The following is an 18,381-nucleotide window of genomic DNA, read 5'->3' as shown; positions in this document are numbered from 1 at the left end:
AACATTCAGCTTCCAACTAAGGTCACTGAAATAAAATACTACGGCCGGATGAAGATCTGTATATCGAACTAACCTCAAACTAGAAAATGAACGAAAAAGCTTCGAGGAACAACAATTTAGTATCGAATTGTAAACAGCAGATGAAAAAATATTTCGACCACTCACCAAAACTAATATGGCAAATTTTTTCTTCATAGTATTTTAGAGAAGCAGTTATAGCTTCATTCTTACAGGTGTACCTCGGATCTTTCGACTAACAACGACCGTGTTTACAAGTCAACTTTAGAGCAAGCCTTAGAGCATATACTACTGGAGGCTGCTCATCGTAGCGTTGCGTCAACCTCGCGAAAACTGCAGCCGAAGTGATGAGAGAGTGAAATATATACTTTAGATATTCCGTCTCTCTCACTTTACATTTGATTGGCCAAGAGGAAACGATTCGACCAATCAGGCGTGGAGCGTGAGAGACAGATTATAACGTTCATATACGTTAAGTGCTCAACTTGAGCAGTTGAGTATACTACACATAGTTCAACGAGAGAACGACACGTTTCGGCTGGGACCACACTACCACTGTTTTCGGCGCTGCGGTTGTGACGGATTCGATTTAACCGTAGGACACATTTTTTTAGTGAACACGGTGGTATAAATCGGCGGGGCTTAGCTCGGATTAGGTATAAAATGATGTCACGCTAAAAAGTGCTCTGTTTCGTTCCGTTCACGATTATGGGCGCGAAATGTCGACTGAGAAAACGGAGACTTTAGCATAGAGAAGAATTCTAACGTTTTATCATTGTTTAACAATTTCTTCGACTCATAGCTTGATAAATAAAGTCGGTTTTTGAATTTGTATGACAAAATACCCATATTTTCCCCATTGTTAAATAGCCTGTTTTGAGGGTAAGAAATTAAGCATGTAATGTACTTTTCGCAACTCCGCATATTTTTTTCATAAAAATATAATTATTCCACTTGAGTTTGCCGTTGATCCCGTTCAATTTTATTACTTGGTTGACGAATGGGATTTTTTTAAATATAAAATGTGAAAAATTTCATTTTCCATGGACACTTTGTTATTGAAATTTTTTGTAAATAAATAATTAAGTGAACCAACTATTGCATCTTCAACATGACGTTTCGAAGAATATGTATAAATTTTTTAAATATTTTTGAAGCACTTAAAATAATCAAAAAAGGGTAAGACGTCAAAGACCCCATGTGATAGGGTAAGGGTTAATTACACTGTGAAATCATGGAAATAATTTAAAAAAATATCAATTGTCTACAATGGTACAAGAGAATCGCACGAAAGACCTTTTCTATATTTTGAATATTACGTAGCACTCTAATATGTATTATGATTTTTTCATCGCGAAAAAGCATTTGGTACTCTGGTTGCTATACCAGTGCTCGACAGAAAATGTCTGTGTTGCTGTTTCAATGCAGTAATTTACGCTTGAACAGCCAAAGTGAATTAACATGAGCGCGAAGATATTTTTCAAAATTATTTGTGTAATAGAAGCAGAAATGTAATTACACGATCCGACAGTGCATAACCATGAGGTTGATCCATATTTTTCGAAGCGAGAATCTAATCAGCTATTTCAAAAGTTTTTTTTTTTTTTTGTAAACATTCCCAATTTTGAGGACAAATTTCTTCAATATTATCGAATGTCAAAAAATTCAGTAGATACATCAGTAGGTAACAATACAGTCTACGATATACTATATTACATAACCTATAACATACACCTACAAATTTAGCGCGTAATTCAAGTTACCGCAAGTTGCTGCGCCGACGTCCGGCAAATGTGGCAACGTCGCACGGCTCTAGCAGCTCTACGGAATGTCACACACCGCAGTTGCGGACCGCAGCGGCGGAAACGCATATTGTGATTCGGCCTTACGAATTCACACGCGTCCAAGTTGGTTCCAAGTCCCGCCCAATGCGCCGCCCACTTTACCCATTCCAGATTTCACAGGACTCGCAGCTATCCGTAACCTCCCCCCCCCCCTGCCCCTGCGTCATCAACTTCGTTCGAACTTCAGCGAGGCTGTGTCGATGTTCGGTGATGTCCTGTCGACGTCGCCCGTTCTTAGGATCTAGAAGCAAAGTACCAAGTCACGACGCGGGATGCACAGTGTCCTTATATAAACCGCACATAACGATACCTTAGAATCATAATTAGCAGTATTCACACGACAGAGGCAATCGCAAAGCAACGCACAAGGATACTGTGTTATTGAATTTAGCGACGACGACGACAAAAACGATCTCCAAGACTCAAGGTACGCTGCAATGTTTAACGATCGCTTTGTTTCATTCGAATCCTGAACGTTGACGACAACTTAGTTTCATTTCGACCTTTCTTTGTTGTTGTTTGTATGAAAGAGGATTGTCCTCTTCTGTAACCACGAAACCAGTGCGAAGAACATTTGAATAAGAATCAACGTAACGCGCATTGTTTGTATAAATGACTACCATATATTCAGCAAAGTGGAATTTGTCATTGTACCTGTGTATGGTTTGTGCCTTCTATTTCTTTTGTCACCTTGACCATGTAATTATTAGTATGAACGGTATCTCGTTCTTCGAATACAGTATTGCGGGATTCTCGAGTGCTTCCACTTTCAAATTGCTGTTTTACATATACAGTATTTTATGAGCATCGTACGCAACTTTTCAAATAACATGGGTAATTCAAGCTTATACAGAGTTCAATTATTTTTTAATGATGATACTTTGCTTCTGACAATTTATCAATGGAAGGCCACCCGTTGGTTGTATATTTTATTATATCTTTTAAAACTTGACATTCTTTTGTCTCTTCAGCTACAATATTACTATCCAAAGTTCCAACTTTCAATATAATTTATTCGTGTGAAATCAGTGTAAAAAATGTCGGTATCACCTTCAATGGGAAGACAAGAACAGCGCATCGAAATTACCGTTTTCTGCAGACTTAATGTGTTCAATTTTATATTTAAAGCTACTCTCCGCTGTAATCGGAATACCTGTAATTGACCCGACAATACGCTTTAGCGCTTCATGATCTGTACTCTCTCAATGTGAATCAGTTATAAGTATACCACTGGAAAAAATCAGTGTATATGCACTGGAAATCAGTAGGATATTAGTGAAAATTCACTCCAACTTCAGTCTATATGCACTGTTTTTTTCCATTGATATACTCATAACTGGGAATTACTGAAATTTCACCGATTCAAATTCAGAGAGTACGTAAAATAATATCTTTTCCAAAAATGTAGTCGCAATATCTTTTGAACCCGAATACATATTGCTGCTTTCAAACTGCTAGTGCCACACAATTCTTTATCAAAATGTGTACATATATCATTGTCATTATCCGCGTATATTTTATTTAAAGAATGGTATTCATATTTGCTTGTATACATCGCTTACATTGCTACTCGCTGGCTCTTCGTACGTTACCGATTATTCTAAATATTTCACGTGTGTTGTGTTGTATTTTTTTCCCTATATACGGTACAACCTCCCAATAGTGTCGGTTTCCCTGATCCGTGCTCAGGCGCATCCCCCACTGCCATACTGATTCAATTGGATGGTCTTAAGCCTGTTCTAGATACAAATTTATAAAAATTAATTATATTAGCAGATAAGCTTATGAGAAATTCGAAAACGAACTATTAAATTATAGAGAAAAATAAGATGAATTTTAATAATACTGGTCAATATTATGCAGGGTTAATGGATTTTTCATGCATCAAATATGGTGCTGAACACTTCAAAGGAGAAAAAGTGTCCAAAAAACTATCATTTGGAGACTACCGTGCTCATAGAGAAGTATATTTTAAAATTTTAGCAAGTCCTCCTCGTGAAATGAAAGAATTATTTACTATTGAACATCTCAAGCCCCCATGATATTTTCAATCTTATTAGATATTAAAATAAATCCTTACCTTTTAATACTAATTGCAAGGGGGTATTCAATCCCAGATTGGGTGATAAGCGATTGGAATGATATCAATCGATTTTTCGTGTGATTTTAAATGATTTTAAAGTTACTGCTTTCCAAATTTTCAAAATTTGAAAATGGTTCTCCTTGCGTATTTATCATGGTTTCGCTGTCGTCAACGTAACAGAAATTGGTGTGGAAATGAAAATGTTGATTGCGTGGCAACCAATTTAAGCGCGTATTATTATGTGCCACACTACTTTAGTGTCTCACACTTTACATTCGGCACTATTTATTATTTACTGATTTCTGTTCAACTCGTTGAGGACACTGAAGTGAAGGTTATTTTTGTATAATAAGACATAGTATAATGGTTTGGCGTTTGTAAATACGGTGGGAGTGGCGAACCACCGATTTCACTATCTGTTATTTGTTAATTTTTATTTAACCCGTTGTGGACACACGACCAAATAAAAAACATAAAATACACACGGGGTCGATGCTAGCCCATAATATTTATAAAACGTTCAATTTTTATTATTTTTTGCCGAAAATTTAACAGCAAACTCTCAACATAGCACCAGTCAAGTTCAAATCGTTTCCATGGTGCTACAGCGATGCGAAATCAAGAGATTTTTACAATCGTATCCGCCGTCATAATAATTCGGTTTTTAATAATATCTTGACTTCCTGAGATAATTCGAGGGGCTTAAGGGAGTGCTCTGGTCAATTTCGATGTTTCCGTATATATGTCGAAAAATATCGAAGTCGACGCAAGTATCTCAAACGCGAAAAAGGGTAACTTAACAGTCGCATTCTATACTCAATTCGAAACAAAAGCACTTCGATACATTTTCATTTGTCGCAAAAACAAAGAAATTATGTAGAATCTTTGAAATATTACTAAACTCCATGATACGGAGTACTCAGGGTGTCCTACTCGAAACTGTTAATTATGTGCAATTCATACATTTTTTATTTATGTATATAAAGTATCTTTATATCATTTATGAATTGTCATTAGATCAAACTTTAATTGATGATTGCAAAAATATAAAGAAAGTACAAGAAAAATAAACATGGATATCTAAAAACTAAATAATATATCGAAAAATGTGCCTGAATTACAATTTAAACTTCGTAATGAAATATTATCACGATATAACATCGAAAACAGCAATGGTGAATAGTAGTAGCATCTTCTTTAATTACAAGATTCATTCAATACCTAATCACGCGAAATTAGGTCATCCTGGTCAATATCAAACTTGACAATATTTAAAACAAAATTACTATTGGAAAGGGATGTCAAAAGATGTCAAGAAATATGTATATACATGCGATTTGTGTGAGAGTTAAAGTTTTATCGAAAACCATGGAACGAGAACATGAAATGATAAAATCCGAAAGATCAGGGATATTAGTAAGGATCCATTATTGTGGACCATTACTACAATCTGTACGTGGCGTGCAGTATATTTTTGTCATATTGGATAATTTTTCTAAATATGTTTATTTATATGCAGTAAAAGAAGCTATGACTCGTATTAGTTTAAGGAAAATTTTTAAATCGCACGTACCAAAAATGGCAAAACCTGTGAGAATTCTTTTAGATTTAGAAAAGAACTTTAAATTACGCAGGTATATACAAACACGTTTTTCAAGTATAAGGGTTTTTAGAACTTTATATTCAGAATTACAATACTTCGATATCTCGAAAATTAGGGATTTGTTAAACACAACGACACATTCAAGTACCGAATAGACCCTTTTGGAACTTCATTTTGGTAGAAAAACCTGTTGACAAAATCCAAAAACTCATCTAATTTCCAAAAAATATTGAAGTAAATCTCGAAACTAAAATAATGCTAGCTAAGGATAGATTGTTAAAAAATTCTCGTGATTGACAAAAACAAAAGAAAAAAAAATCGTCATTCTTGATGTAAACGATTTAGTTTTATGAAAGGTACCGCTACCATCTAATGCAGCTGATAAAGCATCTCATAAGTTTTCTCACTTACCTACATCAGGGACCATATAAAATTACAAAGCTAATTGAAAATAATGCATTCGTGTTATGAGATCCAGAAAATTTAAAAGATATCAAAGGTACATACCATAGATTAAATTTACGAAAGTATCAAAATTCCTAGCATCCTGAATCAATTTTAACAATTATTCATATACATTTCATATATGTATCAGTGTGAAGTTATACATTGAACCTTCTACAATATCTACGAGAATGAAATAACATAATCTACGCTTTCAACGAACGTGTTGCCATTAATAACATTGACAGATATTCGCTACTGGCAACTAGAAGTCATGTTACTATTACGAAAAACCATTTGAAACACTGAACAAAATTATTTAATAATGCAAAAAGAGAAATCAGGGCGACAATTTTAACGAAAGCAAGACGATTTACATCTACAATTTTAACAATATACACCTTTTGATCGATAATTTATGAACTGTACGAGTGATTGATTGAATGGATGAATTAATGAATATACAATTTGGTTTTGCGGCTATGGCTATATCGAGGAAATAAAATCAAAGGACTGTTTATAATTTTGCTATCGCATTTCGTAAAATTTTTTTATAATTTGTTTGAATAATGCCGATATTAACATAAGCGAATGTCTTCTGTCCACCGCGCTTGTTTACCCGCAAGACCATCAGGAAAACAAATACGAATGCCGAGCACTTTTCGACTGCGGCTCACAATCGCATTTTTTAACACCGGACTTCTGCCCTCGTTTAATTCAACAGATTTAACAAGGCATTCAGCACAAGATTAACGTAAGTGCAGAGAATACTGCGAAGATAAAACTCATCAGAGCCGATTCGAATCTACGAACTGAACACTGTGAAATATGCAACCACATCGGCACCGAACTTGGCGACACGATGTCTCCGGAATTTGAGAGAAGATCACGAAGCACAATACGCGAAAGCTAGTCGGGCCATCATCAACGATTTCTACGTCAATGACTTACCTACTGGCACCAGCTCCCTAGGCGAAGCACAGAAGCCGAAGAAGCAATTAGTCAAAATTTTGGGATCCGCGGGACTGGAACTACGAACATGGGCCTCCAACAACGCTCAACTTCTGGCATCGACCACAGACACGAACGACAATCAGATGGTCACTGCAGATAAGGGTTCCAAAATTCCACCAGATCCATCAGATGGAGGACCTGGATAGTCATAACTACGAAAAATTAGTCCTGAAGGTCAAAAGTCACCAGGTCAAGGACCTGGACAGTCAGAACTACGGAGTGCTTGTCCCTGAAGTCGAGTTTCACCAGGTAGCGGACATGGAGCGCAGAAACTACGGAGCGCTTGTCCTGGAAGTCGAGTTGCACCAGAAACCGGACCTGGAGCGCAGAAACCACAGAAAATTACTCGTAAAGGTCAGAAGTCACCAGATAGTGGACCTGGAGCGCAGAAGCTACGGAGCCCTTGTCCTGGAACTCAAGTTGCACCAGGAAGCGGACCCGGAGCGTAGGATCCAGGAGGTAGAGAACCCGGTACTCGAAATCTGCGGAGCGCGATTCTAATACGTCCGCTCTACTGCGCGGTTGTTTCCAGACTGAGAGATTCGGCTGGCTGATTTTGGTCGCGACGGTTACAATAGACCGATGACGTCAAGAGAAAACAAATTTGGGTGACGTCACTTTCTCAACATCCGAATATCCAAAATTTGGTTCCGAACTTTAATACTATGTATGTTATGATGTATAATGTACGATGTATGATGTATGATGAATGATGTTGGATGTATGATGTATGATGTATGATAGTTCAAATAAGTATAATTGCAGCCCGTAGAATTTAAAATATAAATTATGAAAATTCAAGCCGCCACGAACTTTGGGTAGTTGCATTGCGAATAGTAAATTTGTATAATTCGTGCCATTTCTTTATTTCTGCGTCAAATGAAAATAGATTTGGGTGGTTTTGTTCAGAGTTGCGTATAGAATGAGGCTGTTGAGCTTCTTTTCGCGTTTGAGATACATGGACTTCGATATTCGGAGATATGTAAACCAATTAGGATCAGTAGCTTTTATTGCAAGAGTAAACCAAATAAATAAACAGTAAAATGCTTCAAATGATAAGAAATCTGATGGAATTTTTTAAATTGTTTGAAACCTGTAAAATCTTGTTGAATCGTTCAGAATCTACTGATATCTTCTGTACTTGAAATGAAATTTCTATGAATGTTTTGAATCATTGGTAAACTTGTAAAATTGTTTGAAATCTTGGTAATGTTTTAAACCATTTGAAACCTATGAAATGATGATAATTGAACTACTTGTGCAATCGTTTCACATAATTTGAAGGGCAAAGACCCCGTGGTGAAATTTTAGGTAGATATTAATTTCACGAGTCGCCAATATTTACATTGAATTATCAAAAAAAGCTTTACTCCCTAAAACATTAAGTAACATCGTGTGAAAAAGGTTTTCCAAATGATCTATGCGAGGTTTGAGATTTGAAGTTTTCAACTCTATTAGGATTTCTTTGAGCTATTAAAAGGGAATACTACAATACAGTAATACGGCATACTTGTGAAATATTTTTATTTCAGCTGATGAAATGGGTGTGGATAAAACCTTGTCAATAAATTCTCCAACTATGTCAACTTTAAAGGATTTAGATTCAGATGACGATGATGACGTGTGGCTACGACGTAAAAGGACCATTCCTAACTACTTAATATTTTTTTAAAACCCATCGGAATCTTTTTATTAATTTCGCTATGATTAATCAATTGCTAATTGTTCTTGTGCAGAACCAAAGGATGGTACTTTGGTGGTGTGCCCAGCCTCGCTTCTTTCTCAATGGGAAGGTGAAGTAAAAAAACGTGTGAAACAAGGTATACTATCCGTTGAATTGTATCATGTAACTACCAGAGAAAATGTACCGAGACGTTTGGCCAGGAACGTGTGGTTATCAAGACTTACAATTTAATTAGAAGAGATTATAAGGTCGATGCTGCCTCGATCTTTTACAAGATGAGCATCATTCTGGCGAATATAGATAATCGAGGCACTGTTATAATCCTTTCTAGAATAAGTTAAAACGATGATATCATCCCTATGCCTTATCCCAATATTTACGAGCTACAATTGGTATAGTACGTTTAGCAACAGTACTATCTACTGTTAGAAGCAAGTGTTGAAAAGTGATGACAATAAATAAGAGTTTTTGGAAAAAATTATTCTGAATATAAGTATTCGAAGTAGCAGAAGTTGTAAGCAATATACTAAACTTTATAGAAAAAACGGCCAAATATTTCCCATCAACGACGCGCGTTATTTTGTGTTATTGCGGTTGTGTGTACTTGGTACTAGTTGCGTGAATCCTATCCTCCAAACTTATACGAACAGTGCCGATTATTTTTTTAAAATATGACTCTTCAATTAAACAATAAATACCTTTTTCTACAGCAAATCAATGAGAAAAAATTAAAAATTCCTCAACAGGGGCTTTTCCCGCTTAAGTTTTCAAATTTAGCTGATCCTGTTCCCACCTTTCATGCCGATTCTCGCCACTTTCCCACCAACTCTAAACTTTGTAACACACATACCAATCAGAAATCGCAAAATAACGCATTTTACTCGCTTCCATTTCATACTCTGAAATCAAGTTTGCTCTCACTCCTACTGTCATCCACAACTGAAATTAGACAATCTAACGTCAGTCTAACGCGATATTCTCGTTGATACACACTAGTGCCATCGGCATGAAAATTAAAGCTAAATATCTCCAGCTCCGGGAATATAAACTTATATTCTCGTTAATATCGATCTATCTATCTAAACATCAAACAACTTAACAAAACTAACTTGAAATCAAAACTGTAACTCTACAACAAGTTGATTAATCTTAGAATATATTTGTAAATTGTAAATTGTAAATAAGAATATTCTTTGAGTTAGACAATATCTATCCCGCAACGTACCCATAATCCTTTAATTAGAAATGTAAAAGTTCACGCAGTCCGGGACGCATGCAATTTAAATCATTGTGGCGCGGACGCGTGAACAGAAACGTCACATCAAATATCGTGTTTTGATATCTAAAAAAAAATTCTGACGAACGTTATATTGAATTTTGACGGTAGTACCTAATGGTTTTTCAATACTGAAAAGTACATTGTCGTTATAATAATTTATATGTATTTCTATTCTAAGAAAGTATTTATTTTCGAGCAGTTCACAGTGCGTCTAGGTCTCCCTATTTGTCGCCTTCGAGTTTCTCCTTTTTAAATCAAGTGTATACGATAACGATTAATAGAGAATTATTATACCAGAAAGACGTATCAAAAAACAATTCATCATCTGGTACAAACTTAAGTGTAAAATAATTTTTCAAGTCACGCAAAAATTCAGATCGGTCATCATATTTTTTCTCTTCGAAAATCGACATACTAATTTCTATCGAAAAATTGTTATTTCAAACTTTTATCAGTCTGGTGCCATTTGTTACATTACTTGCGTGGTGTCCAGTTAAGTTGTCAGTAACTTTCAAGTTTGTAGCAAGATTCTCTCACCGCAGTTAGGCGTTGTAATCAAGAACTATGTATAGTAATAAATTAAAAAAAAAATCGATAGCGGGTCGGTATGTTATTTAACGATTATCATTGATTGCTTACAATATTTTAATTGAATTACAGCACACAGGACCCCCGGTGTCAGGGCCAATTACTAAAAAAGGACATTACATATTTGGGGAAGTGGTGCGGCTGCGACCCAGACAAACGTCAGAATAAGGTAAAGTTAAATTTTTAAGTACAATCCTAGTTTAAATTTCAATCTATCTTGGTTACTTTATTTCGTTTATTATTTGCCCTATTTGCCACTGATTATTATTAACTGCTTGCTATGTTTGAATTTAATTACAGTGCGCAGGATCCACCACCGAGCAAAAGATGTATCTACAAAAGGTGGTGCCGATGCCGAGGAACAGAAAAATGCTGTGGTTGTCGCGGTAAATGCGAAAATATGGTGAAATTAAATTTTTAAGTCAAATCCCAGTTTCAATTTGTTAAGGTTCCGAAGATATTGAGCTATAACGATATAGAGATCAGCGGCTATAACGGACTCGAATAAGAGCTGAAGTTCACGCGTCGAAAGATAAACATGCATTGAACTAATCGTATAAGAAATCTCTACATTGTACCATGTGTTCAGAATAAATACTCCATTAATTGATCAATTCCCTTTTAGTTATTTAGCGCCTCTCATCACAATTTCAATCTTTCATGATTATGTTACTGCAGACTTTTAAAAATACCATGTAAAATATTATTGAAACATTTTGATTCAAGAAAATTGTAACAATTGTAATGCTGCTACCTCATAATAATACGTCATTGTACAAGTGTTCGGGTGTCAATGATAGTACTTCAGCAAGCTTAGAAACAGTATTAAAGTGAAAGACGTAGTTAATCAGATAATAGGAGAAAGAAATGTTGTATACGTTCCTTCGAGCAAAATACGAAAAATGCTACATAAAATAGTTAATTTTGTTATATTATTTTATAGTCATAATAATATCTGACACTGCATTGTCCACCTGGGTAAATTTGTTTGCACCCAGTTAATTGTAACATTAGTTCTCGTCGTCTTTACGTACCAACGGTATACCGATTTGACAATGAGTGACTCCACACAAAGGGCGCTGCTTGACAATGAATTTATATCGTCCACTTTTAGTTATGGAAAGCCCCATTAGGCTATTTAGATCTTTTATCAACGCCATGTAGGCCAAGAGCCACGTATTTTTTTTCTGCAATTTTCTATACAACAAAATTTATTGTTGGAACATGTTCAGGGGTGTCCACTGAATATAAATGCAAGTTGTTGTCACGGGGGGGGGGGGGGGGGAGGGGTGCCCGCGTTAGCCGCCATCTTGGAAAACACGTTTTATCAAATATCTCGTGAACCGTGCATCGTACGACAAAAATAGTAGAGATAATTTTCGTAGATAATAACATTATCTACAACTTTTACTTGTAACGTTCTTCTGTACAATGCATAAATTTTTATTTATAGCACTCCAAACTTTTTTTAATTTGTTTCTTGCTAAATATATAGTTAACGGTTCATGATACATGAAAAATGGTAATAACCAAATTTGTAGAGCATAAAATTTCCTATCAATTTTATCTGAAACTTTTTTCCGTTAAATGTCTACTTTAAGAGCTATATAAAACTTGCACCTCGTAAATTATCAGTGGAAATGTTGCTCGTTACTACGAGCGGAAAACATTTCGTAAGTATCGGATAAAACGGCATAAGATGTTCAGAAATTATTAATACTACTATTACAAATAATAATTAATGTTATTATTACATTATATTTTTATTATATTATTTTATTTTACATTACTAGTAGTTACCTGACGAGCTTTCGCGCGGTCAGCCAGGGCAGCGAGCGTGTCAGAAGTCTACTAGCGACACGTAGAGGAACTAAAAAACGGGGACAAGACGCGTACAATTTTTTAGTATACGAGCAGTGGTGAGTGTCAGGGGGCCACTCTCAGCCTAATGGTACCGGCTAGTTTACAACAAACATTGGCAGAGGACAAAAACGCGAACTCGTACAAGGATCAGTATAAGTTTTTTGTGTGTCCTTACTGGAGGCGCTGCAAGCGTTTTTCAGAATGACTAGAGTCACGGAGTATTGAGACTCTTAGAATGCAGTATGGCCTCTGCAGTACGACAACCGGTGGCGAGAAATTGAAGTTGTCGTGAGTCAGAGAGCAAACAAAACCTACAGCACGTCCAATTTTCGCAAGAAAAATAATATCAGTGATCGCAACGTATCTGCCGCTTCCAGTATATCAGCAAACTTGGGCGCACGATGATAGTGATGCTAGAAATATTTATACAATAACATTGCATTTGACATAAGTTGAGAAAAAAAGGAACACTTTTCCACGCTCGCGTTTACAACGGCATTCAACACACAACTGTGACGTGTGCGCGATTGCACCAGCGGCATCTGACAAAACTTTCTTCGTCAGCTTTTTCGACATAACCAGTCTCCACGAACATGAGCGGTAACAACAGCCAGGCGCTTTTCGCTTGCTCAAGATGCTTCTCCAGGCATCCTTTCGAGGAATTATCACCTGGTCAACAGTTATGCAAGGTATGTCTACCCGCGTCCCCACCTTTCATCTCTTTTATCGTATGCATAGAATTTCTATCAGCGCAAATATGACTTATTATATTTGTTTTGAAATACTAAATTTTCACTAGCCATTGCTGCATGCGCACGCCGATATGTTCGCGTCATTTGACAGAATGCTACAAAATTACGCACTAAAAATCTGCCTTGTTCATTTACACATTTTTCTTTCCAATGTGACGGGCGTTTCAGTTTTTGGGTATGGAGGTTATTTCCATTCGCAGTGATCCTTTTTTGCTATATTTTACAAACGAATACTTGTAAACAAAGATTCTCTCGTTACGTCTTATCTTCTTGACAATCGACACTGTTACAATATAAGCTGGCATGCGCTGCGCAAGTGTTGACAACAATGGTGTAATAAGAGCAATGTATTTACCTTACAGGAATGCCGAGGAGCATTTCCCGTCGTCAAATGCACTTATTGTCGATCTGAGTTTCAACAGACCATGTAAGTCGATTCGGAAAGAGAATTTCATCCTTCAAATCTGAAAGAAAAACGAGAATATGAGATTAACTAAAAACTGAATAACCGTTTCAAAGTAGATTATTTCTTTGCGATCACATATGAGAATTCTAATATACATTCAACTGTTCGCAGTAAAGGCAGCACCAGTACGATATGCAAAAAATGTGAGCAGAATGTTAAAGCGTATGGGAAACCTTCAGCGTGTGAGTATTGCAATACCATAGCTGCTTTCATTGGCAGTAAATGTCAGCGGTGCACCAATTCTGAGAAACGTTACGGCCCACCTGTTACCTGTGAACAGTGTAAACAAAAGTGTGCTTTCGACAGGCAGGATGAAGATAAAAAGGTACAAGCAACGTCATAATAGGCAATCAATGAGGCAATAGAATTCTAGTTGCTTTAGAAGAAGAATGAAATGACTTGAATATCATTTTTGACTACTAGGAGCTGGGTTAAATTAATGAACGAAAAATCAATGAACCACCTTGAAACGTAGCTTATCCACAGAAAATAAATTCTCCAAATTTTTTTTAGGTCGATGGTAAACTGTTATGTTGGTTGTGCACACTATCCTACAAGCGAGCCTTGGCAAAGACGAAGCAGTCGGACGCGGATAGAAGGGCACATTTAAAATTAGCACAACAACGGGCTGCGAAACACAAAGAACAAAAGTGAGTAGATGATAAATATACATACTAATTAGAATACCAGTTTCACTTTTATATGTATTACAGTTTCCATCAGGCTTAAGAAATCTTTCAAGTTTATCTCATTGCAGAATGAAAGGTCACAACAAGCGGCCCAACAGGGTTGATGTGACGCAGTTGCCCACACAATCCGATCCTGTAGAAGGAACGAATGGGCCAACACCTGTGAAGGCGGCGCGAATGGGAGGCGTTCACGACTCCCATGATCCAAACAGCTCGGATCACGTAGTGGCGGTGACTCAGTTGAAGGAGAAAATAGCGCTGTTACAAAAGCAAATTATGCAAAAGGATGGCCAACTATTGACGAAGGATAAAATGGTAAAAACTCGGACGAAACATTGAAATGATCTGAAGTACACGCCGCTAAGGAACAGGTTCTTTCACCCTGTTAACAAGGGAACATATTTATGTCTTTACCTGATATCGTCACGAGACGCAAGACCATTTTCGAACACTGAAAGGATCACAAATTTTTGCAACGCAATTATTCTTGGACATGCAAAAATATCAGATTAACGTGTCTGAAAAGACACTGAAGTTGAACTATCGCGACTTTGACGGAAAGAAACGTAAGAGAACTACGTTATTGCAGTTCAAAGATTGCTCTACCAAAACGATAGTCGAGTAATTGTCCTCTAATTTAATTCTCCTCCTGCCGTATATTGGTCCTATTTCCGAAACTTAACTTTAGAATATAACCATCATTGAACGTTCTCTTTTTATATATCATAATAAGGTTGAAATTTCACTAGAATTTAAAATATTTGTATAATAGTGTATTCAATTTCTTTCCTTTGTGTTTTATTTGAAAACTTGAAGATGGCTTGCGCATCTTTATGATAACAGATGAAAACTTAAACGGGTTTCCTTGTAAGTAAGGAGGATCATCTTGATTGATTTTAATACTCCATTCCACAGATCACCGAGTTGAAAGCAAAACATTTTACCAGCGAGACGGAGTTGCGCACTAAAATGAAAGCGACGGAAAAAGAGTATGAAAATAAGGTCAGCACACTTCAGCACAAAATTTCCAGTCTTCTCAAAGAAGTCGCGTCTCTTTCGAAGAGCACGAGACGCGGCGATCGCATAGCGGCCACAAAAAGTGAGGCTGGGACGAACAGTGGCAGTGGAACTGATAGCCCAGTACCTTGATAAGGTAGGATTTATTTATTTTACATAATACGGTTGCAAAAAGTATTCGTGCAGCACAGGCTCGGAAAACAAAAAAATACCAAGTTTCCCCATTTATAAACTTCCGATGTACCGAATATTGAACCATTGTTGACTGTTAGAAATGTTACCATGAAGTAACAAAATGACTAATAAAATTGGCCCAAATTTACGATTGCGAGAAAAAGAATATGAAAGAAATACTGGTGGAGAAAAAAGTTTGCAATGAAGTTTAAAAAAATACAGGGACGTAGAATTTAAGATCTACATAGTGAAAAATAGGTAAACAAATCACGCCTCACGTTGTCAGGTAATACTATAAATTGGCAACTCTGGTTAATTTTATGTTTGTAGGTATCCACGTATATTTATAGTATTGAATTATATGAGTAACGATTAATGATTATTTTTTCAATGATTTTCAGAGATTTTGATAGCCAAGTCAAGAAAAAAGAGTAAACAAGTATAAGCATACTCAAAATATCCAATCATACCATGTAAACTAGAATCGCGTGGTATATATTATGTGAGAAAATGATGATTAGCAAATTATTCCCAATATTAAATCACACAGATTCGTATTATTTTTCTATAATGATGACTATTAAATAAGGATCTTATTATTTCCGTCTCGCCTTGGATGTCTCTTATTCGTAATTCTAATTCGGTGACAAAAATTGTACATTATATGTACACATGATGTGTATAATTGAAACATGAAATGATGCCAAACAGGCATTTTATTAAGGAAAATGAATATAATTTTAGATAGGAACAATATTTCAACTTCTCTGAGTTTTCCGTTATTAATAATTATCATATAACACTCGTTGAGAAGAGCAATATACAATTTTTTTATTGTTACTTTTTTTTGGTCTCCTCTCTATCTCTCTCCCCTTGCCTTTGTATTCTTACCCTTATTCGGTTTAGTATTGAGAAAAGTTGGAAAACTGGCGTAGGAGAAAAAAATTTTAACAAAAAAACATAAAATAAATAAAAAAAGACAACATGCAAGAATAGAAATATAACGAAGAAAGAAAGAGAAAAAATTAGACGACAATGGAGGAAATAGATGGATAAATGATTGTAAGAGATTTAGAATAAATTATTTATGGATCACGAGAGCGGACTGGTGCGTCTTTAAAGAATGAATCGTCGTTGGATACCGTGAGAGAAAGAATATGGAGAAGCGCCGTTTTTGAAAGTTGCATGTATGAGCTATGATGTTTTAATATTTATATAACGAATGTAATGATTGGTGATTCGGAATTCCTGAATCACACTCTGATTGTAGACGAAAATTTTACAATAAAATATGAAATAAGAACACATCCCATTACTGTCAGAGTTTATCAAATATCTCAATAACGCTTCTCAATCACAATCTACTAAATTTATATTCTTATATGTCTATCGATACCACGCTCTGTGCTTTAGATTCACTTTTTAATTATCGCTGTGTAATTCGATGAATTAAAAAACTAAAAATAATAGAAAACAAGTATTGAATAAATACAAAAAATAAATAAATAAATATATTAAAAAGAAAAACAACCAAATGGCCAGTAGTGAGTGACATTTCGAAAATAACGAAAATTTGTTGTTTTTTCAATTTGACTTTTTTTAAATAATAAATAAACAACAGAACAGATAATAGGTAAGGTTTAAAATGATTCTTACAATAATAGTAATAATTAATAATAATAATAATAATAATAATAATAATAATGATGATGATGATGATGATGATGATGATATAAATGATTAGCTCTTTTAAAAAAATACGATAACTCGTACTCGACCCTCAAACAACTATTCACAATAATATATTGCTGTATATAAACAATTACAGTACATTTATAAAAGTTGTGAAAAAAAAAAGACTCGTATTGTAAATATCCAACAGCCACATATTCATAATTTATTTTTAAGAAACAAATGCTAATTGAGCACTTACTTAACCATTAATAATGATAATAATAATAATAATAATAATAACATTAATAATAAAATAATAATTAATAATAAAAAAAATGATCATGACAAAATGAAATAAAAATGATAACAAATGCGCGCAGCCGTTCAGTTCAAGAAACTATTTTCACCGCTGCTATATTTACGGAAAGATTATTGTGGCAATTGACGCATATGATTTGTTTTTTTTTTGTTTTTTTTTTTTTGTTTTAATTTTAGTTTCGTTTTTCCTTCCTTCATTTATAATAATTATTATTAAATACGAATGTGTACAGTACATTTGGAGTTATTCGTTACAGGATAACGGTAAGAACTAAATATTGCTTTTTAGTTGCTGAGGCGGTTAGAATTATCCAATTTCCAATGATCCACTACTATCAGCTTATATACGTATACATATATGTACAGTTTTATTTTATTTTTTAAATCTCATTTAATTCAAGTGTTTTTTTTCTTTTTGTTTTCTTTATCATTTCTGTTTTAACACGTGTCTGTGTGTGTGTGTGTGTGTGTTTTTTTTTTCTTTTTTGTCACAAATTTAGACATAACAAGTTACTCTAATAGTTTATTTTTTGCGATTAAGCACAGTAGAACACCCTCAAAACTTTTAATTTCCTTACTTTTTTTTCCCCCCTCAAAAGCTGTTGTTCGTTTCAACAGTCGGTAGTTCTACGGTGAATAGACGCGCGCCTATTTACATGTGTAATTTTTCTTATCACGTTTGCATGTACATGCGTGAATGTGTACGTGGGTTATATAATTATAATATGTATATTATGTATAGTGGGCGACGCTCGTTACGCACACAAAGTAGAAGATCCCGGCAACGCGATATATTATGGAATAAAATTTTTCTCTCCCTCTTTCTCACTCTCACGCTCTCTCCTTATGTCTGGTTGCATTTTATTTATTT

General features: G+C 35.2%; 1 protein-coding gene and 1 long non-coding RNA gene across 3 annotated transcripts; both read left to right on the top strand.

Annotated features, from left to right (window-relative positions):
• The first annotated feature begins 2,023 nt into the window (after positions 1-2,023).
• Positions 2,024-11,171, top strand: LOC124302948 (uncharacterized). Its single transcript, XR_006907791.1, has 3 exons — positions 2,024-2,289; positions 10,630-10,726; positions 10,858-11,171. It is a non-coding gene; the product is annotated as an uncharacterized LOC124302948 (long non-coding RNA).
• A 1,471-nt stretch (positions 11,172-12,642) lies between these two features.
• On the top strand, positions 12,643-16,825 carry LOC124302937 (protein FAM76A). Of its 2 annotated transcripts, none has more exons than XM_046759545.1 (7): positions 12,643-13,109; positions 13,535-13,599; positions 13,750-13,963; positions 14,152-14,288; positions 14,381-14,642; positions 15,243-15,480; positions 15,920-16,825. In XM_046759545.1, the coding sequence occupies exons 1-6, from the start codon at positions 13,014-13,016 to the stop codon at positions 15,474-15,476; spliced, it is 1,008 nt and encodes a 335-aa protein (XP_046615501.1). In that variant the 5' UTR covers positions 12,643-13,013; the 3' UTR covers positions 15,477-15,480; positions 15,920-16,825. The 2 variants fall into 2 exon arrangements, with proteins under 2 accessions (XP_046615501.1, XP_046615502.1); XM_046759546.1 differs by having other exon boundaries at positions 12,648-13,109; positions 14,396-14,642.
• Positions 16,826-18,381: the final 1,556 nt, after the last annotated feature.

Source organism: Neodiprion virginianus, chromosome 4 (assembly GCF_021901495.1).
Source record: "Neodiprion virginianus isolate iyNeoVirg1 chromosome 4, iyNeoVirg1.1, whole genome shotgun sequence".
In the NCBI taxonomy this organism is placed as follows: domain Eukaryota; kingdom Metazoa; phylum Arthropoda; class Insecta; order Hymenoptera; family Diprionidae; genus Neodiprion; species Neodiprion virginianus.
The sequence above is the reverse complement of the archived record's forward strand: the minus strand, read 5'-3'. Positions and strand labels throughout refer to the sequence as shown.

What these genes read in the sequence shown, in the direction of transcription:
- LOC124302937 (XM_046759545.1), top strand. Translation starts at nt 13,014, where the DNA reads ATGAGCGGTAACAACAGCCAGGCGCTTTTCGCTTGCTCAAGATGCTTC. An exon ending in TCTGAGTTTCAACAGACCAT is followed by an intron (nt 13,600 to 13,749) that starts GTAAGTCGATTC and finishes AACTGTTCGCAG; the next exon opens with TAAAGGCAGCACCAGTACGA. An exon ending in GCGAAACACAAAGAACAAAA is followed by an intron (nt 14,289 to 14,380) that starts GTGAGTAGATGA and finishes AAATCTTTCAAG; the next exon opens with TTTATCTCATTGCAGAATGA.